At 37.5% G+C, this 21,771-nt stretch overlaps 2 protein-coding genes across 6 annotated transcripts in view; one reads left to right on the forward strand and one right to left on the reverse strand.

The window, feature by feature from the left end:
* The first annotated feature begins 1,607 nt into the window (after positions 1-1,607).
* On the forward strand, positions 1,608-16,959 carry Ctbs (chitobiase). Its single transcript, XM_050160115.1, has 7 exons — positions 1,608-1,779; positions 5,541-5,679; positions 6,305-6,513; positions 10,206-10,377; positions 11,625-11,722; positions 12,232-12,393; positions 15,484-16,959. Exons 1-7 carry the CDS (start codon positions 1,645-1,647, stop codon positions 15,673-15,675), a joined length of 1,107 nt encoding a protein of 368 aa, XP_050016072.1. The 5' UTR covers positions 1,608-1,644; the 3' UTR covers positions 15,676-16,959.
* Positions 10,211-21,771, reverse strand: part of Spata1 (spermatogenesis associated 1) — a 36,811-nt gene continuing 25,250 nt past the window's right edge. For 3 of the 5 annotated variants that reach the window (XM_050160110.1, XM_050160108.1, XM_050160109.1), the window contains 3 exons: positions 19,626-19,724; positions 17,989-18,076; positions 13,861-14,848 (listed from right to left, as the gene is read on the reverse strand). In XM_050160110.1, coding sequence (XP_050016067.1) covers positions 14,826-14,848; positions 17,989-18,076; positions 19,626-19,724 — 210 coding nt within the window. In that variant the 3' untranslated portion in view covers positions 13,861-14,825. Of the gene's footprint in view, positions 10,358-13,724; positions 13,806-13,860; positions 14,849-17,988; positions 18,077-19,625; positions 19,725-21,771 lie in introns of those variants that run through there. The other 2 variants (XR_007595025.1, XM_050160111.1) reach the window with 2 other exon arrangements.

Below are 21,771 nucleotides of genomic sequence, written 5' to 3' on the forward strand. Positions count from 1 at the left end.
AGGGGGTTTATAAGAAATTTAAACTCATATGTTATAATTGGTGTTTTAATTGTTATTATGAGTTTAACGGCATTCAGTTTCCTTTAGAGCCATAAAGAGAATATTTATTCCTGTTGATGCTTAAACAGAATTCCCCAAGGAAATGCAATAATTTCCAAAATGTGCCTGCTTTCTAGCATTTAATGCACTTGCTAAACAGAAAAATTTTGGAGCAACCCCAGGAGCTGATAGAACAGTGGTTCTCAACCTGTGGGCCGCAACCTTGGTAGGGGGTAGTCAAAGGACCATTTTCACAGGGGTCGCCTAAGACCAGCAGAAAACACAGTTATTTACAGTGCAATTCAAAAACAGTAGCAAGCATTTTCATTATGAATTAACAATGAAAACAGTTTTATTGTTAGGGGAGGGGGCTCAGCACACATGAGAAACTGTACTAAAGGGTGGCAGCATTAGGAAGGTTGTGGTGATTTTTTTGTTTGTGCAATAATAGATAAAGCTTGCCTGAGGATGGGAGTGTGGAGCTAAGCCACTAGTTAGTCATAGGGGCCAGGCAGTGATGGCTCACACCTTTAACCCAGTACTTGGAAGTCACAAGCCTTTCATCCTTTCCTGAGGGAGGTAGAGACAGGAAGGGAAATGGCTGGGCAGAGAGGAGTGTAGGGCTGGAGGAGACATTCAGTCTGAGGACTTGTATAGACAGACACCCCATTCAGCCAGAGGATCTTGTCGAGGTAAGAACTAGTGGCTGCTCTGCTTCTGTGATCTTTCCGTTTCCACTTCCTAACAGCTGACTCTGGGTTTTTGTCATTAAGATTGATTAGAACTTGCGCTACAGAAGGCTGAGAACCATCATGATGGAGCCTGCTGAAACTGCCCTGTCATGTTCTGATAACAAAAAGCCCAGTCTAGAAGAGCTAGTTCCAGGACGGAAACCAAAAAAAAAAAAAAAAAAAAAAAAAAAAAAAAAAAAAAAAGCTACGGAGAAACCCTGTGTCGAAAAAAATCAAAAAAAAAAAAAAAAAAAGGCGCTTCATGAAGTTGTGACTCTAATCCAAGATCACTGCACAGAATTTTTATCTTTAAATCCACTTTAGTTCATGCTGGAAAATCACAATACACACAAGCAAATATCTGGTAATATAATAATATCACTCCACTTATTTTACATGTTTCCTTTAACATCCTGTGTAGAGCTTGGGAAAGAATGCCCTTTTTTTTCTTTTTGATCGAATTTTAGTTTTAGAAAGAAAACATGAGCTCTTGGAGTTTATTAAGTATTTATGATGGGTTTATTAAGTTATTTACTACAAGCCAAGCTTGCACTGAGCTTCCGGCATGGATACGAGGGGGAAGCAATGCTAAGCAAGTGATTCTAAAACAATTGTAAGATTGATGAGCAAAAAAATCCTTCAGAACACACAACCACGGCAGGGTGAAAAGGGACAGAGAAGATAAAAGCAGTCTAGCTGAGATACCTGGTAGGCCCCGAGTTATCCCCACTGCAGTAGGGCCCGCCCTCTAGGCCCCACCCCCACCGAACAGGCCCCGCCCTCTAGGCCACAGGCACCACGCAGCGGCGGGCCCCGCCCCTCAGCAGCAGGCCCCGCCCCTCAGGCGGTGCCTTCCGGCCTCCCCACCCGAGGCATGGAGCTGCCTGCTGTCTCGCGACTCCCGCAGCTGCTGCTGCTGTTGCTGATGACGCTCAGGCTCTCGGCCGGGGACTGCCCGTGCTCGGACGCCGCGCTCTGCCGACCGATCCGCCAGCGCCCGGACTTCGAGGTGAGCACTCCCTCTGCCCCTCGTTCTGGCCGAAAGATAAGTTGCGGCGCTCACAGCAGCGTTAACCACCCGAGCCTTCCTCTTTTCGGATTCCCGTCCGAGTAGACGGGAACTCTGGGCGCAGGGGTTGGGCGGTTTCCCCGGCCGCGGCCTGAGCCCGCTAGTGCTCCAGCCTCACGGTTTTCCAAGGCTGGCTCCTGTTCCCGCCAGCTCAGCCTCCTGCGGCGAGGGTAGGCGGTCCGGTTCTCCTGACCTTTACTCTTGCGAATTAGTTCTTTCGTTTAGGACGCTCACCCACGCAGGAGTGGGACAAAAACAAGTATTTGAGTAAACTTTCCTTTAACCCAATCTTAAGGCTTATGAAGCCACATAACGAGTTGACAGCGGTCGCTGGACCTAGAGGAAGTCAAGAGAGGTCAGAGTCTAACAAATTTGTGCAAAGGAACAATTCACGGGTCTTAACCTTGTATTTGGTTTTGAGGAATAGATAGTTAAATCCCTGTGTTTGCACACATTGTTTAGAAAAAATAGTGACTGTTTTTGTAGATTCTGCCTACTGTGGAAACCTAACATCCTACAAATGGAAAGATTTGGACCCATTAACGTTTCTTTGAGCAGTGGTCATGGGCAGCACTTATTATAGAAAGTTAAGATTCTGAGTGATGGGCCTTTTATTCCGGGCCGAATCTGGAAGAGAAGTAGTTGGTTGGCAAAGGATAGTTGTTTACATTTTTATGATCTGGCTGGACTTACCTACTCAGAGATTAGTCAGTTGACTGGTTTCAGACTGAAGCTCCTCTCTCTAATTAAGTGGTTTTATAACAGTCTGATTTATTGTGGTACTTAATACTTAGTGGGTTATATAGTATTTGTGAGCTTTTTGAATTACAAAGAAACGAAATTCTGCTCATTCATATATTCGTAGTAATGAGGCCTTCACTGGCTTTTGTTTTTTGAAATGGGAAGACTAGATGATGTGACCTCCCTCCCCCTGAATATGTGTGTGTTGGGGGGGGGATATTGGGGCTGAACTGTGCTTTGAGGATGAACACTGTTTGTACTGGCTGCCTTTCCGTCAACTCGACACAAACTGGAGTCTTCAGAGAGGAGGGGTCATCAGTTGAGAAACCTGCTGTAGGCAAGCCTGTAGGGAATTTTCTTAATCAGTGATTGACGTGGGAGCCCATCCCTGGGCAAGTGGTCCTGGAGTTATGGAGGAGGGTCATCTGTATCTGTTGCTTTCATTGGTTAATTAATAAAGAAAGCTGCTCGGCCTGATAGGGCAGAATATAGATAGGCGGAGTAGACCGAACAGAATGCTGGGAAGAAGGGAAATGAGCCAGCCAGTCGCCATAGCTCTACTCTCCAAGATGGACGCAGGTTAAGATCCTTCCTGGTAAGCTACCACCTCGTAGTGTTACACAGATTATTAGAAATGGGTTAATTAGGATGTGAGAATTAGCCAGTAAGAGGCTAGAGCTAATGAGCCAAGCAGTGTTTAAAAAAATACAGTTTCCGTGTAATTATTTCCGGCCGTGCGGGAGCTGGGCGGAACGCAGCCCACCGCTCCTCACAACACTGGGGCCTTCAAGAATGCAGGCGGAGCAATCCCCCAGGTTCCTGCGCTGTTTGAGTTCCTGTCCTGACTTCCTGTGAGGATGTGGGAGCATGAACTAAATAAACCCTCTCTTCCCCAAGCTGCTTTGGCCCTGGTGTTCATCACTGTAATAGTCACCTAAACACGACACCGTTCTCCACCATGCCAGACCCAACACCCTCTTCTTTGTATTTCCAGGATTGAGGTTACTGTTACTGTTTTATCAAAGGCCCTAGATGGGTTTTTTTTATGCTTTTTTTTTTAAATTAATTTATTTATTTAGTATACAGTGTTCTGTCTACATGTATGCCTGCTGGCCAGAAGAGGGCACCAGATCTCATTATGGATGGTTGTGAGCCATCATGTGGTTGCTGGGAATTGAACTCAGGACCTCTGGAAGAGCAGTCAGTGCTCTTAACCACTGAGCCATCTCTCCAGCCCCCGGGGTTTTTGTTTTTAACAAATTGAATCTTAACTATGAGAATTTAAACATTGGGCCATTCAGTTTCACATTTTGTGTGTAGTTGGATAGTTGCTTGGCAGGAAAAAAATTAACTATGCATAGTTAATTCTAAAGGATAAGAGGGAGGATGAGAGAATTAAATGTTGGCCTTTATGATTATGGTTAGTGCTTTACACAGCCCTTTCCCTCCATCCTCCTGTGGTCCCCAAAATGCTGCTTGAGACTGTCTCCTGATTTATTAATTTTATATGGTTCCATTCTCGTTAGCATTTCTGTGTTGTAACTGCCGTTGGTTCCAGAGTCTTAGAATACCTAGTTGTAAGGACTTTGACTTCGTTGTCTGCAAATGTTCACTTGTCTATGTCTTCCTTTTCATCATACAGGTTGCAGAAGTCCCCTAACTTGCAGTCATCGTGAATTTCTTGTCACCTGACTAGCAGATTCCCTTTATATCGTATCACAGGCTCCTGCATCTCCTTGCATGCCTTAATGCTATTGTAATTAATTTCCTAGGGGACACCTTGGTCTTTCTGTGTCTCTAGTGCAGAGCAAAATGCCTCTCCTACATTTTACTGGAATTCATTTAGAATTTACAAGATCCATAAATTAATACCTTGAGGTAAAAGGAACATGAACAGTGATGCTTTTGTCCCTCTAGAATTATCTTTGAGGGGGGGAGGATGCTGGAGGAACAAATTATTTTAAAATTGGACTTGACTGCTATTCTAAGTCAGCTCCATCAAGAGCACACAGAGAAACAACCAACATCTGTGGCTCCATCTGAAACAGGAAGAAGCTGGAGCTCATCAAACTCTGTGATGTCAGCTGCACTGCTCCCACCTTTGCGGGGACCCCACTTATGATCTCGTCTCATCCACCCAACACTTCCCTCCTGTGATTCCAGTTTGGGCCCCTTTCTCACTTCAGCAGCAGATTTTTTTTTTTTTTTAGATGCATTCCTTTTCCTTTTAAAAATCTTTGTGTCCTAACATTAGGTGATGAGGAACGCAGGCAAAACAACACAAAAACCATAAATGTGGAAAGTGGACAGTTTTCTCATTTCAACTCTGTCACAAGCTTTTTGTTTTGTTTTGCTTGTTTGGAAGATACACACACACACATATGTATATGTATGTATATATATATATTTAATCGATAGTAAAAGTACAAAACCTTAAGTGAACCTCCGTGGCTTCCGACTTCATAATTGCCACTGAGTCTATGTAGCAGTTCACTGAGATACAGTTTGATGTGTCAGTGGCTACCTTAGTTTAGATGAGTGATGTTCTTATGTGAATCCATTATATTAAAGTGTTTCCATTAGATACAGATGCTTTTGTTCTCTCCATTTCCCTTAGGATGCTAACTTCTCAATAGGGCTGAATTACTGACACAGCCACTCACAGTTTACCCCAGATTAACCATTCTCTGCTTCTTTTTTGTACTTTCTCTAAATCCTAGGTGTCTGCCATAGTAAACATTCATAGTCACTGTGCTCTTTTTGTCTTCAGGCCTTGACGATAGCCAGTGCTTCTTCCAGGCCAATGTAGCCAGCAGTTCCGCTGGTAGCCTGATGTCTTCATCCTGCACTCTCTGTGCCCGGGGTCCACCACAATACCTGACAGGGAAGTGGTTCACGTATCGATGTCAGTATAATAATCTCAGATTCAGTGTTGGTGCTCACCCCTCTTTTCCTGGCAGGTCTTTATATTTGATGTTGGACAGAAAACTTGGAAATCTTATGACTGGTCACAGATTACAACTGTGGCAGTTTTTGGAAAATATGACCCAGAACTTATGTGTTACGCTCATTCCAAAGGAGCCAGAGTAGTGTTAAAAGGTATGTTATTAGCAGACACATGTGCCTAGCCAATGGGAAAAAAGTATGTGTTTTATTTACTATAGTCCTTTTTTATGCCTTTCTTCTTCAAGACCTAAAGTTAATTGTAGATACTGGTAAATCTAGTCCAACAATACTGATCTTTTTATGCATTTATTTGTTTGGTTTTTCGAGACAGGGTTTCTCTATAGCTTTTTGGTGCCTGTCCCAGAACTAGCTCTTGTAGACCAGGCTAGCCTCGAACTCCCAGAGATTCGCCTGCCTCTGCCTCCCGAGTGCTGGGATTAAAGGCGTGCACCACCACCGCCCGGCTTTTTTTTTTTTTTAAAGAGTTAAATAAAACCACTTGTTCTTGAGAAAATGTGATTGCCTAATTACAGCATGCTGACCTTTATTTCTGGTCTACAAGTGCTGCTTCTGAGAGTGATTTTACTCATAATGACCATTTTGAAGATTAGTCAGCAGTGGCTGCTATTTGGCATACAATTTCTCCATTTGGAAAGAACATTAGAGGCTTAACATTCCAAAGATTACGATGTGTCTCAAAGATATTTTGGGCTTTGTGAAGTAAATGGCTTTTAACTTTGAAAAAGCATCTGTATAATTATGTCTGTGTCTTCCAAAGGTGATGTCTCCCTGAAGGACATCATTGATCCTACCTTCAGAGCATCATGGATAGCTCAAAAAGTTAATTTGGCCAAAATACAATATATGGATGGAATTAATATAGACATAGAACAAGAAGTCAATTGCTCATCACCTGAATATGAAGCATTGACGGCTTTGGTCAGAGAAACCACTGAACGTTTCCATCGTGAGATCGAGGGATCACAGGTAAAAAAATTCATTTTTGTTGTTTTTGGATTTTAATCAATATATTCATGAAAGTATGACTTATGATATGTTAGTTTTATAGTAATGGTGAAGGAATTTCTGCATATACTTCCCAGAACACCTTTTCTGGTGTGTTACTATTAAGTTCCTAAATTTCTAGTAAGAACAAAATACAACATGGGGATTGTTTTGTCTACTTAACTGCAGCACTGCAGGCTATGGGGCAGCAGGAAGCCAAAAGGGTCTAAACTGCCTTTAACTAGCACACAGCAGAAAAAGCAGGCACTAAAATGGAGAAGTAGTGCTGGGGAGTTGCCTCATTCTCTGCAGTCTCTATTATTTGCAAAGCACTCTTGCAGTCAGAACTCTAACATCTGAACGTCATTACAGCAGATCTCAACACAAGGTATCTTGCCAGACAATACGTAAGTAGCAGAGGGCTTCGTGCTTCCAGATCAGGGCTGTTAAACATAGCCACATAGTAAGATAACCCAGGGTCTTAAAAAAGAACAAAACCCTAAATACCTGTGTATACATACTAAAGAGTCTTTTCCAGAAATATTCATGAGGCCCTGGGTACAACCTCCAGCACTGTTAAAAAAAAAATGGTTACTGTCTTAGTTAGGGTTTCTTTTGCTTTGAAGAGACACCATGACCATGGCAACTCTTACAAGAGGAAAGCATTTAATTGGGGCTGACTTACAGTATTACAAGTTTAGTCCATTATTGTCTTGGTGAGATACATGGTGGCATGCAGGCAGAGGTGCTGGAGAGGGAACTGAGAGCTATACATCCTGATCCATAGGCAGCAAAAGAATACGGTGTGTACCACACTAGGTGTAGCTTGAGCATGCAGACATCAAAGCCAACCTCTACAGTGACACCACGCTTCCTCCAACAATGACACACCCACTCCAATAAGGCCACACCTCCTAATAATGTTACTATCTATGGGCCAAGCATTGAAACACATGAGTCTATGGGGGGCCATACCTATTCGAACCACCACACTGAGCAAATTAATGATCCCTATCTTTAAACATTTAAAGTCCTTATATGTGATGGTACATGTTTAATCCCAGTCCTTAATTGATAGAGGCAGGAATACTGGGATTTCAAGGCTGGCCTGGGCTACACAGTGGAGTGCTGTCTCAATAAAGTCAAAGTATTTATTTAAGTAGGACTCATAAACATTGTCCTTGGTATCCATGAAAGTTGTTTCTGGGACTTTGGATATCAAAACCTATAGATATAAAAGTCATGTACAAAATGGCAAATATTTGATATAACTTATGCAAAACTGCCTATATACTTTAAATCATCTTTGTATTACTTATAATACCCAATAGAATGTAAATATTACATACATAGCTATGACATTGTATTCTTGAGGATATAAGGGTAAGAAAATATTCATACATGTTCACTATAGACAATTAGCAAACAATTTTTATCTAGGTAGAATCAATGGATGTAGAACTCACCATTATGTAAAATATATTTTGAGTATCTCTTATATATACATGTAATATTCATCCAAGGTAGAGCATCATAAGTACTATAAACCAGTGATTATGAAACTTGCTCTGGATCACATGAGGATGCTATTTAAAAATTTTTAACACTAATTCATTGAATGTGGAACAGAGCTTGGGGGACTGCATTACCATTGTGCCTTCGGTGATTCTAGCAGAGCTGGTACAAGACTCATTGGTAAAACTAGAAGACACAGGATGGACATACGGAGTAGGAAGGAGATTTATGATTTAGACTGGTATGATGGCATCACTCTTGCACTCAGGAAATGTTTGCTAAATGCTTGTTGAATTTTTTAAATTTACATTTATTTAATCTGTGCATGAATGTGTGTGTGTGTGTGTGTGTGTGTGAGGGGGGGGGGAGAAGGTCAAAGGACAACTCTGGGGAGTCATTTTTCTCCTTCCACCAGTTCCAGGGAATGAACTCAGGTTTCCACACTTGGTGGCAAGTGCCTTTATCCCGAGCCATGTTGCCAGTTCTGAATAAATTAAAAGATTTAAAAAGGTATATATCATTTTATACAGGTTAATCTTGAAATAATACTTGAGAATTCCATTATAAAAAAGAAAGAACAGAACAAAAGATAGACCACTTAAAAAGGAGTCATTCCTGACATGACTCAAAGGTTCTTAAGCTACTGATCGGAAAACAAAAATGCCCAAAATATAGAGCCTTGAGTGGGAAACTGAGCTTCATAAGAATGCAGAGTTAAATAGCTGGAAATGCCTGTGAAGAGTTCTTTCTTCATCCTCGTTCTGAAAGTAGACTCAGATGCTGGGATGGTTTCATGCTTCTTCTATAGGGAGTGACACTATTAGATGGTGTGGTCTAGTGGGAGGAAGTGTGTCCCTTGGGGGCAGGCTTTGAGGTCTCAATATGTCCTATTGCCTGCACATCAAGATGTAGAACTTTCGGCTCCTTCTCTAGCACCATGTGTGCATGCATGCCGCCATGACGACAAAGGACTAAACCTGTGAAACTAAATTAAATGTTTTCCTTTGTAAAAGCTGCCATGGTCATGGTGTCTCTTCACAGCAATAGAAACCTAAGACAGATGCCTCATGTGACTTAGCAAGGGGAAGCTGTAAGAGCTAACACTACAACTCAAGGCTTTGCCTTTCCTGTCTCTAACCACTCACTCAAAAGTGTAAGATAAACCATGACAGGCAATTCAAGTGAAGACTCTTTAGTATTCAAGACATATAAACAGTAATAGAGTAGACTGGAATTTAACTGTTTAGAAGTACTCACTCTCTACTACTGCAAGACAGCTCCCATTTTGTAATAAGAGGCAGTGACAAAATGGGTCCAACAGGTACAAATTTTACTTCATAACCATTTGTTGTAGTACTCATTGAATCACAGGGGAAACTTTGAGAAAGTCTGAAAGTTTTGCTGATATAAGTTAGACAAAATATAAAGACTTTATATAAAGACTCATTTTACTATAATTTGTGTTTACTGGGTGCCTGATTAAGGGGAAAAATTTGGTGAGATTTTACAAATTTTTATGCAATAAAACGTATTAATATTCTGTTAAGGAAAAAAAAATTGAAGTGAGTAATCCTGGGTGATCACCATTCAAAGTAAAGGATATTTTATTTTAGCACCTGTTTCATTTGGTTGTGTCCAGAAAGTAAGATCATTTAAATGATAAGCTAAGCATTTTGAGTTGATTAATGAAGCCCAATTCTCTGGCTGTAATACTGGGTCCACGCTACCATGTCATATTATGATTCAGGGACTAACTCAGAATACCTCAGGTAGTACCCTGAGGTGTGACGTCTCTGTATTTGATTTCTTCTCATGTGGCTTCTTCTTACACTTCTCCAGGGCCCCATCATAGTGTTACTATTGAACCTGCTTCTTTCAGTCAGTGAGTTACCAGCCCAGCCTTTGAGAACATCGGAATTTGAAATTCTTTTTCTTTACAGTGCTGTGCTCCTGGTCCTTGTGTATCCATACATGCGCAGGCCAGTCCAGTGTAATAACAAAATATATTTATTAGACCTCTTCTACATGCATCCAATCACATATGCATACATTGTAAGCAGTTCTTTATTCTTTAGTAGAATGAGGCAAGAGAATGATAAAAATCTGGTATAATATACTTTTCCATGTTATATAAAATAATATGCAGTTTTTTCCCACAGGTAACCTTTGATGTAGCTTGGTCACCAAAGAACATAGACAAAAGGTGCTATAATTACACGGGAATTGCGGGTGCCTGTGATTTTCTCTTCGTCATGTCTTACGATGAGCAAAGTCAGATCTGGTCAGAATGTATTGCAGCAGCCAATGCTCCCTATAATCAGACATTAGCTGGTAAGAATTCAAGAAATGATCACGGGCTGGAGAGATGGCTCAGTGGTTAAGAGCATTGACTGCTCTTCCAGAGGTCCTGAGTTCAATTCCCAGCAAACACATGGTGGCTCAAAGCCATATATAATGAGATCTGGTGCCCTCTTCTGGCATACAAGCATACATGGAAGGAATGTTGTATACATAATAAATAAGTAAATCTTAAAAAAAAAAAAAAAAGGAAATGATCACTTGGTAATATTTACTCCAAAACCTCACACACTAAAGTACCTTTTAGTTTTTTTAAATTATTTATATACCTTTTACATAAAAGCTTGCTTTATAAATAAAATATAATAAAATGTATTATAAAATTTATTATACAATAAAATAAAATTGTAATGCTTTAGTATTTACAAAAAAATTGAAAATTTCATTTACTTATTACAGATCATGGGATAGCTATATTATTATTGATCCTACATTATACTTCAAGTCTAACACTTTTCATGTGCCAAGATATTTTTGTTTAATATTATGGAATTTAAATGCAGAAATTCACAGCTGGTCAGAGTGCAGACAATAATTGTATATGGACTAAACCACAAATAGGAACTTACGGGAACTGTATCACACACACATGCATGCACGCACACGCATGCACGCGGCTCAGGGACCACTTGAGGTAGATAGAAAGGATGTACGAGCCAGAGCTCTTCCGAGGACTGCCTGCACAGGACTGGCACAAGATCTAGTCAGTCACCGTTCTCATGAGTAGATGGAGTTTGTTCATTCTTTGTGTCCTAAACTACAGGTTACTCCAGAATAAGAGCAAGGACATTTCTTATGTAGCCATTAGGAAACAGAGTATTTTTAAAGATGGAACACTTGAGCTTCTAAAAGAAAGTTTGAATATCACTGCCACAAAGTTTTAAGATTATAGAAGCTTTAGAATCTCAAATATCAAAAATGTTAACAGCTAACATGCTAAATTAGTATGGTTTCTTGCAATTTTCATTTCTCCAATTATATTTTGTGTATTTTGTATTCATATCATCTTCATTGGATATTGTCTCTTATTAAAAATGAAAACTTAGAAAGTATGACATAGGACTTCCAGTTCTTAAGGGATGACTTTTATTGTAAAGATATATCTGCACAAATGTATCTGTTTCTATAAACTTAAGATTTTCCGTGGTTGCCTAGCTTCTATGTACATATTAACAGATATATAAACAGAATTATGTGTTTTTCTATCCCCTTGTGACTAGGATATATTGACTACATCAAGATGGGCATTAGCCCTAATAAACTCGTAATGGGTATTCCCTGGTATGGTTATGATTATATCTGCTTGAATATATCAGAGGTAAGAACAACTTATTTGCTATATAGTATTACTCCATTATATATTTTGTTCTGCTTTGAATATGTGAAACTTTAAATAATTTCTGAAATATATATATTTTTTAAAATGTATTTTTTTTAAATATTTATTTATTATGTATACAATATTCTGTGTATATGCCTGAAGGCCAGAAGAGGGCACCAAATCCCATTACAGATGGTTGTGAGCCACCAAGTGGTTGCTGGGAATTGAACTTAGGACCTTTGGAAGAACAGGCAATGCTCTTAACCACTGAGCCATCTCTCCAGCCCCTCTGAAATATATTTTGAAGCTAAACTGTTTTTTTTTAATTCTTTAATATGGAAGTTTCTGAATGCCATGCATTTTCATTTTATTATCAATTTAATGATTATTCTGTACATTCAGATAATACTGAATCTTCTATTTCTAACAGTTTTTATTACTTGTCTCATTTGGATTTTTAAATTTTCTTAGTAATAACATGAACATTTTTATTTTTGTATTTCTAGGATGACATCTGCACCATTGCAAAGGTCCCTTTTCGAGGGGCTCCTTGCAGCGACGCTGCAGGACGTCAGGTGCCCTACAAACTGATCATGAAGCAAGTAAATAGTTCTGTTTCTGGAAGCCAGTGGGATGAGGACCAGCAAGCTCCCTATTATAACTACAAGGTAAACTGTCATAAACTATGTATGACCTTTACTGGTTTCCATAATTCTGTATTTTGTGGTTATATAGTTGATATTAGTAATTTACCAGTTTTACTGTTTATGTGCATAAACCTGTCTTTGAGTCTGTGTAATCAGGAAATTTAGTTGACTGGGGAACAACCGAAGTTATGTTACTAGTGCAATACTCTGTTTGATCTACTTTCTTTTGAATGTTTATGCATATCACAAACAGGGCTACCTTAATAGCTGACAATTATGCTAAGGTAATTTGCTTTTCAAAGGGCTTTGGACAAAGTAGGTTTTATGTTTGAAAGTCTCCATTTATTTCAAAATAGCTTATTCTATTCTATTCTAATGAGATTCAGAGAGGTGGGAATGAAGCTGAGGTTAATAGATGAGTCGTTATAGTTTTTATACTGAAAAACAGAATTTGTCGATTTTATTTTATAAGTAAAACAAATTTAAGGAATCTTAGAAGAAACAGAAAGACATTACATAAGAAAACATACATATATCTATATGTATAGTATATACACACATACAAACGTGGACATACGTACACATATATGCAATATTATTAGAACTCTGTTCTGAGAACTGTTAGCATATGCACAGACATGCACATATATGTGCAAATTGCATGCATATGTAATGATCAAGCATATTTAGAAAACAGTTGGCTGTATCTATTGATCTGGGATTTCTTTTTTTAAGAAAAAAAGATTTTTTTATATATAGTGTTTTGCCTGCATGTACATCTGCAGGCCAGAAGAGGGCACCAGATCTCATTACAGATGCTTGTGAGCCACCATGTGGTTGCTGGGAATTGAACTCAGGACCTCTGGAAGAACAGCTAGTGCTCTTAACCGCTGAGCCATCTCTCCAGCCTCCCGGGGATTTCTATTGTATGGAATTATATTAAAATATTTAAGAAATACTGTAATACATAAAGCTATTTATTTAACATAGAACCTGCTTCAGTCCACTCAGAACAGGGTAGGGGAACAGTATTTTATTGTTATAGTAATCAATTATATATATAATTTAATATATAAAAAATGATAGTATATACTGTCATAGACTGTTTTATAATCATTGGTGTTTTTTTTTACTAAATGAGAAGATGCAGAAACATTTTTAAAAATAGATATAATTTCAAGAAAATATGTATATCAAAGCAGGTTGTATACCATAAATAGACTATTACATGTGTCTTACTTCAGACAGTTCTTTTATAGTGAGATCAGTTAAAATCAGCAATTGTAAAATTTGTAAACCCTTGCTACCTTGCTTTTAGTGATAGTGGTACTTACTCCATCTCTCTGACTTACTTCCTTGTCTAAGTAGTGTGTCCTTTGAACGTCTCCCATTCTCCCCAGCCACATCTTCTGATATAAACACCATTTTAGTTTCTTTGAAAGAATAGATGAGTTAGTTTTGGGGTTAAGAATGTTTATTTCCTAGACATACTTTAAAATATTTTTATTCACATGCATTAGTTGCATATATATCAATGGGATGTAGAGTGGTTTTCAATGCAATACACAGCATCCAATGATAAAATCAAGGTGGACAGCATTTTTCCTTTGATTTCTTTATGTCTAAAGCTCTAACTTCTTACTCATGAGCTATTCCTTTCATCTGACTGTGTGTGTTGGTAACCACTATCCAGAACATACTAGTTGATGTCAAATAATTCATGAAACATTTTGGGGAGCCTTTGGAGGCCATCTGATGGCACTTTAAGCAACAGTCTATTCTTATGACTATGTTCCTCATTTTCAATCACAGTACAATCAAGTTTCTGTTGTGTCTGAAAAGAATCATTCAGCTTTTTCATTCGGTTCAGCAGTAGCAGCTTCGTCTCAATATTCTAGAATGTATATTTTAAGCATGCTTAAACCAATCAATCCACAAAGTGTAAAGAATGAAGAATCAGATATGCCTTTTTGAATGAGTTCACTAAACTGTAATGTACCACAGCCTAATTGCTTATGAAATTACTATTGTTCTTCAAAGTAGACTAATCAAAAAACTAATTCCAAGAGTGCCACCACAGATAAAAACATTACTGTCATTCATTCAGAATTGCCTTTAAGTGGTTTCTTCATGCATATAAAACATATTTTTCACTATAGTTCTGTTTTTTTCTCCTAATACATTTTCCTCCTTCATTTGTTCTTTTGCCTACATCTGGTCCTTTCATTTATTTTTAAATAACCCATGTGTTTCTTGAGAGACAGTGGTACAGGGTACAAGACCACAATCTAGTTCATTGTTCTTGATCAGTTCTGTGCTAAGTCATCCAGGTAGTCCCCTCCAGCAGCCTTTTAGAATCGATTCTGTAAGACCTAGGCAGATGGCACTTTCCTCCTTCACTGCTATTACCTGTTCTTCTGGCTGATTTAGCACAGTCTTCATCTGTCAAATTCCTAAGTTGGCACACTTCCAGAAACTGTAAAGAATACAAACAAATAAGCAGACAAGCTGGTTTTAATGGACAGCAGCAGTTTTTCTTTTTAACTTGGCTTGCATATCAGTTACCCAGTGGAATATTAACACAGAGGACAAATATGAATCCTAGCACCTGCCTTAGAAGAATTTGATTCGTTAAGTTTTATGCGGAGTGAGACATAGGGATCTGAACTGTTGTGTCTTGTATTGTTCTAGACAGGGTCTCACTGTGTAGCTTAGGCTTGCCCTGAACTCATGATCTTCTTGCCTCATCCTTGTGAGCGCCAAGTGCTCATCACCAGACCCTTCTAGAGTCTATAAATGTAAATGCTCCATGATTTACAATGATTCAAGTGCGCCTCTGAGCCTCTTAGTTGACAGTCATTAGAACAGATCAAATAAAGAATCTTAAGACAGGAGGCTCTTAAATAGAATACATTAGGAGGTTACATTGTTAGTACCACAAGGTAATATTTAGGAATATCATGTATATAACCATGAAGTAACACAGCAGGAAAGTAATGTGCTATAAAATTTTCATTATTTCTTTGCATGCATTTTGAATCCTTAAATTTAAGAACTTTTATTCTGCTGTACTGAATTCTTTAAATTTCCAATTTACTTGTTTTTGTATAGGATCCCGCTGGCCGTTTTCATCAAGTGTGGTATGACAACCCCCAGAGCATTTCACTAAAGGCAGCATATGTCAAAAACTATGGCTTGCGGGGCATTGGCATGTGGAATGCAAACTGTCTTGATTACTCAGAAGACACTCTAGCCAGAGAGCAAACAAAAGCAATGTGGGGAGCCTTAAAACCATGGTTGTGATGGAGAGAGAGGAACATCTTTTGTCAGACTATTAGATTTTGCAAGAATGAGTTGTATCATGCAAAGATATATTTTTTTCATGTTGTCATAACTTACCTATTGGTATACTCAAAAAACAGGTAAGAAATAAATTTTTACTTGAACATAAAAGATACTTTTAAATACTTCTCTATGTTTCAATATTATAATTTAGTTAGGAAAATTGCTTTCAAAATTTCATGCTGAATTTTCTCTCCTGGTATTAAAATATACTGTTAAAAATCATTACTGATTTTAAAAATATGTGTAACTACTAGACAAAAGAGAGTAATGTGGGGAATGATATGATCAAATTAGGTTATATACATATATAAAATATCAGAATGAAGCCCATTATTTTTTACAATTATTACATGCTAATAAAAAATTGACAAGAACTCTAACTTGAAATGGAAATTAAGGCTTAGTCTTTAAGAAGCAGTTTATGTTAAATTTATTTTCAACAAATCTTAAATTTAGAATCAGGAATATGGTATCTCTTCATTAAAATGATTATAGACACGATTTTTCTGCTTCTTAACTCCTCCTATGAATGCTTCATGACATACCCACATTAGACTCACTTAATCCATTAAGTGCATGAGATAAAAGTATGCATACATATTAAACGTGAGAAGATAGTTTGAAGTACCTGCTGTGAGATTTATGTGTAAAATTCTTGTAGTGAGAAGCAGCTGCTGTTGAACTTGATTCTATTCACTCTTTATACTTGTAGTCATTCATGGTCCTTCACTTATTAATACTCATTTCTTGCCTAGTTTTCTTGTTTTTCTTCAACATTTGCAGTTTGCTTTTAAGCTACATAAGAACATTATTCTTACTGTCTTTTTCTAAAAGATCACTTCTGTGAATTTCTAAATGTAAAGCAGTTTTTGTTCTCTTTCTCAAAGCAACTAACAACAGTGTTACAGGTCTGGAGAGCTGGCTCAGCAGGTAAGAGTTTCAATTCCCAGCTCCTACATGGCAGCTCATGGCTCCATTTCCCCAGAGATCTTTTAACTCCAGTTCCAGGGGATCTGACACACTCATGGTACACAGACATACAAACATCCGTGCATATAAAATTAAGTAAAAATACAATAAATCATATTATAAATATATATTACTTCCTGAAAATACATAAATTAAATGTTTGTTGTGGAATAATCTTTTTGTACACTGTGAAGATGTGTTCCTGGGATTAGTTTAATAAAAAGCTGAACAGTCAATAGCTAGGCAGGATTTCTGAGCAGAAGACACTGGGAAATTAGTTTAATAAAAAGCTGAACAGTCAATAGCTAGGCAGGATTTCTGAGCAGAAGACACTGGGAAGAAAAAAGTGAAGCCTCCAAGGACACAGAGCAAGCAAGATTGGCACTACAGATACAAGGAATAAAATGATACGGCAGAAAGTAAATTAATTTATAAGAGTTAGAAACAAGCCTAAACTATCGGCTGAGCTTTCAAAACTAATAAGAAGTCTCAGTGTCATTATTTAGGAGCTGGCTGGCAGAACAGAAAAAGACTCATTACAGTTTGTATTCTTTGAATTCCATGTACATAAATCCTACCTTTACATATGATCCCCTTCCAAATTGGAGTAAGTGATTTATCAGGTATGTTATGTTTTTTATTTACATAGTTGTTTATGGCAGTAAAATTATTTATTTCATTAGTATATGTTAAATAACTATATTTCTAAAAGCAGTACAAATTAAATTATTAGACACAAATTTGTCATACATGTATATACAATTGTTTCTAATCAAAATATCATTAATATAATAAATTCTATTTCTAGGCAAATATACTGGTATTTACTAAAACATTACACATTTTGCTAATCATTAATTTTGCCACAATACTGGCTTTTAACTTTATTAAAAATGAGAAATTATAAAATGTAGGGCTATAAAATAGGTAATAGTCTTCAAAATACTCACTAGATTTATATTATAATTTGCTATACCCATACATAACGTAAAATTGAAGTCTTATTTTTAAGTTTATTCTTTTTTAGTTTTTCGAGACAGGGTTTCTCTGTAGCTTTGGAGCCTGTCCTGGAACTAGCTCTTCTAGACCAGGCTGGTCTCGAACTCACAGATCCACCTGCCTCTGCCTCCTGAGTGCTGGGATTAAAGGCATGCGCCACCACCGCCCAGCTTTTAAATTTATTCTTATTCTTAACTGATACATCAACCTTATGATTTACATAAAATATTGCCAAGGAACAAAATGGCTTACTTTGTTCAAATCCTTATCTAAAATTTCAAGAGAGAAGTTAAATGAACATACGTATTGGTGGTCGGAAGGATGTGCCCATTTTCTTCTGTGTCAGTTCAGCTTTCAGTGTCTGTAAATCTGAAACTGCTTGTTTCCTCATCTGTAGAAAGAGGTGTCTTTTAAACATGAGCTTCATCTCAGCTTTCTAAAAGGATGTCATGGTGGGAACTGTCCTCACCCCTCATGCCTTCCCTCTTACTAGATCACTACAGTAAGCTGAAGTTACCCATCATTCTTACATCCTTTATGAGTATATAAAGGGCAGTAGAAATGTCTCAAAATATAGAATGAAAGGAAATTTATTTTTAAGAACTTTAGCTTCAGAATCTCAGTGTGCAACAAGTAAAACAGGCAGTAACAGGATCCTGAATAGAGCCTTTAGGAAATGGATAGTTAAGACACATAATAGGATACACCTGTGCCCAAAATGCTTCTAAGGGTCTTAAACCTTTGATTTCCTCGTTTTATAATTAAGGAAATGAGCCAACCAAAAGGCTGAGTACTTTGCTCAGAGTGCAAAACTGGAACAGTCACCTGTATTCCACATACTGTGTATGGACTAAAAGCATGAGCACCACCTACAAATTTGTTAGGAATAAAGAACCTCAGGCTCCCCTGGGTTTATGAAGTCAAATGCTGCATTTTAAACAAATTCTCCTGTTAAGATAAAACCATTAAACTTCAGAAGCACTACTTATGCTCCACTACCTTGAATAAATATGGTTGATTTTCTTTCTCGTATTTCTCAATGGTATTGGTGGGGATGTTTTAGGTGGTTCATTCAGAAGTCAATAAATACTATTGGCTACATGTCTTTTAGGCACTATGATTAAATACAGGATTTTTTTCCTTCCAATCCGTAAGATGAAAATTTCTTGTCTTTAAAACTGAATTACTATTTAGGGTGAAGTCATAAGTCAGACGTGTAAAGTTACCATCTATACAGAAGGTAAACTCTAATGTGCATGCTCCCTGGAAGAAAGTGATTGACAGTTTAGATATCCTCCTTTCTGCACCCCACTATCCTCAGGTATACAAGTCTAAACCTTGGCTTCTCCACATACTGAACAGATACGGTTCCCTTACTGGACAAATTTTTTATTGCATACTACTTAATGAAGTTATCCTGTGTTCTGTCCCAAGCATTCTAGTGCTGAGGCAGCCTTCAGGGAAGTGAACTGCATCTAGAACTGCTCTGTCCCATGTAGTAGATAGGAGTAAATAAAATTCAAAGTTTAGCATCTAGCAGAAGAGCCATACTTTATATTTTTAAATAATAGCAAGAAAAGGGAACAAATTAAGTGGGAGTTTGAGGCTTATTAGGTTTGTCAGATTTATGAATGTCAGAAAATGTAGAAAACTATTTTTAAAGTGTTTTTCTGTTTATATTATACTGATTCACATGATCCTTTAACTTTTAATTACTTCTAGTAAAATTTTACTTAATTTTTCTTTGGCCTTGTAGCATGCATCTTTTTATAGTATTTAGTTTTCTTCCCACATTTTTAATCCATATTCTTTGCTGCTAAAGTGCACTAACTTAAAGAGTCAGTGAGGCTACCCTTACAATACTGATATTTAACGATAAACTCCAAACTATTTTATTTCAAGATGAATGTTATAATCTGATTAGGAGAAATATAGATTACCTTAACTTCTAATATGAGTTTCATTTTATCAGTATCCAGTTTTCTCTTAAGTTGGTCAATTGCATGCTGTACTTCAGTGATCTGGATTATAAGATAATTCTGTGTGAGACAGAAAATCATTTATTTAGAATAATATTTGTATTTATTTAGAATAATATTTGTATATTTACTATAAAAAGCCTTATGAATATAAACTATGAAATGATCACAAAAATAATCTATTTCAGAAAATCTTATTGTTTTGAGTAGATATTCAAACTCCTTTCTGTTGAGCTCTTGTGCTTTAGGAGTGACTTTCTCTCCTGTTCTACCTCTAATCATCTATTATTTAAAAAAACTGAGCCTGGCATCATGACACATACTTCTCAATATTCAGAGGCTGAGGCAGAAGGATCTCAAGTTTGAGGCCAAACTGGGTAAGATCCTGTCTCAGAAATTTGTAAAACTGACCATCAATTTAACATCATTAACATTATTATCTTATGAAGATATGAGCAAACACTTTTTCTTGAAAAATGTATGCAGTACAGTTCTCTTTACTAAGAAGTTATTTAAGAATTTTATACCTCCATGTATGACTGTGGTGGAATAAATCTTTAATCCCAGCACTTAGGAAGCAGAGGCAGGCAATCTCTGAACTCAGTGTTAGCCTGTTCAACAGAATGAGTTCCAGGACAGCCAAGGCTACACAGAGAAACCCATTCTCAAAATACAGAAAACAAACAAAACAACAACAAAAAAAATTTTAAACTTCCTTGTGAATCAAATTCTCATGCTGAACTGAAGCATGGCTAATAAAAACAGAGAGAAATTAGGGTTCAACCTGAAGGTCAGAAAAACAACCAGCCAATGGCTCTCACCTCTACCTCAGTCTGAAATGGCGATCCTACCTCCAGGAATCTCAGAATGAGACTGTGACTGAGAGCTGTCTCCTCCTGTTTTATAATCCTCTCTAGTTCTGGGATTAAAGGCGTGCACCACCTAGTTTCTATGGCAATAATGTGGCTACTGGGATTAAAGGTGTGTGTTACTACTGCCTGCTCTGTACGGGCTGACCAGTGGGGCTGTTTTACTTACTCTCTGGTCTTCTGGCAAGCTTTATTTATAAAATGCCACTACATAGAACCAATACAATTATAAGATAAAAATATTAATTAGGCTAAAATAGTATTGAATAATATGTTAAGTAATTATTTTAGCCTATTTGGATTTTATTTAAATTTACCTAAAGTAGTAAAACATTATCTATTTCACCATGTCACTATCAAAGTGAAGTCATTATCAAAATTAACATATCTTTAAATCTTTTGGACATGTAAGATAAATCTAATAAAAACAAACTTAATGAATGCTGGTTTCTTTATTTTTGCCTATTTAATTATGTGGTAGAATTATACAATAAAGGATACTCTTGTCTGTGATGCAAGATTATGTCAAGAAAAAAAATGAGTTGATCAAAATTCCATGATTTAAAGAATTCCATAGAATATCAGTAATTTTGAGTTCTGTTGGTGCTGCAACTCCCTCTACCCATAGGACTACAGTGAGCTAGCTCTATTAGCACCTTACTCTTGTGTATCAGTTATTGATTTCTTTGTAATGCTAATCACCCTAAGGCAACCAGAACATTTGTTACTGAATCAGAGTTATGCCTAGTTAAGCTCCACAAGGCTAAAGGAAAGATTTTTATATTTCATGACTCTGTCGTTGTAGGAGACCTAGTAGAATCGCGGTATCAAGGTTAAACATTGGAATGAAATAGTTGCCTTTCACTGTATCTAGGGTAAATATCAGAATGAATAGTTGTTTTCTGGAAGTTCTTAGACCTTGAAGATGTCATCATGGAAAAACTTAGATTGTTTTCTCTATGGAAAAACTTAGATTGTTTTCTCTAAGCTACGGAGCTGGTTTTTGGAAGCATGATTTTGGTCACAAGATGCTCCTGGCACACCAAGAGGTCTTGAATTTCTGGGTACTGCAGACAGAGACAGTGAGGACAAAGGTGGCAAGAGCATGACACTTTCCTTCAGAAAACGTACAGATTAGACCATGGCTTTGGTATGAGGAACCTGTTTACCCCCAAAACAACTTTTATATGACAATCAGTAACTAAGCCTTTGCATGGCTGTTGGAAGTTCAGTTCATA

Source organism: Alexandromys fortis, unplaced genomic scaffold, assembly GCF_014885135.2.
Source record: "Alexandromys fortis isolate MF-2015 unplaced genomic scaffold, M_Fortis_MF-2015_v1.1 scaffold_124, whole genome shotgun sequence".
NCBI lineage: Eukaryota > Metazoa > Chordata > Mammalia > Rodentia > Cricetidae > Alexandromys > Alexandromys fortis.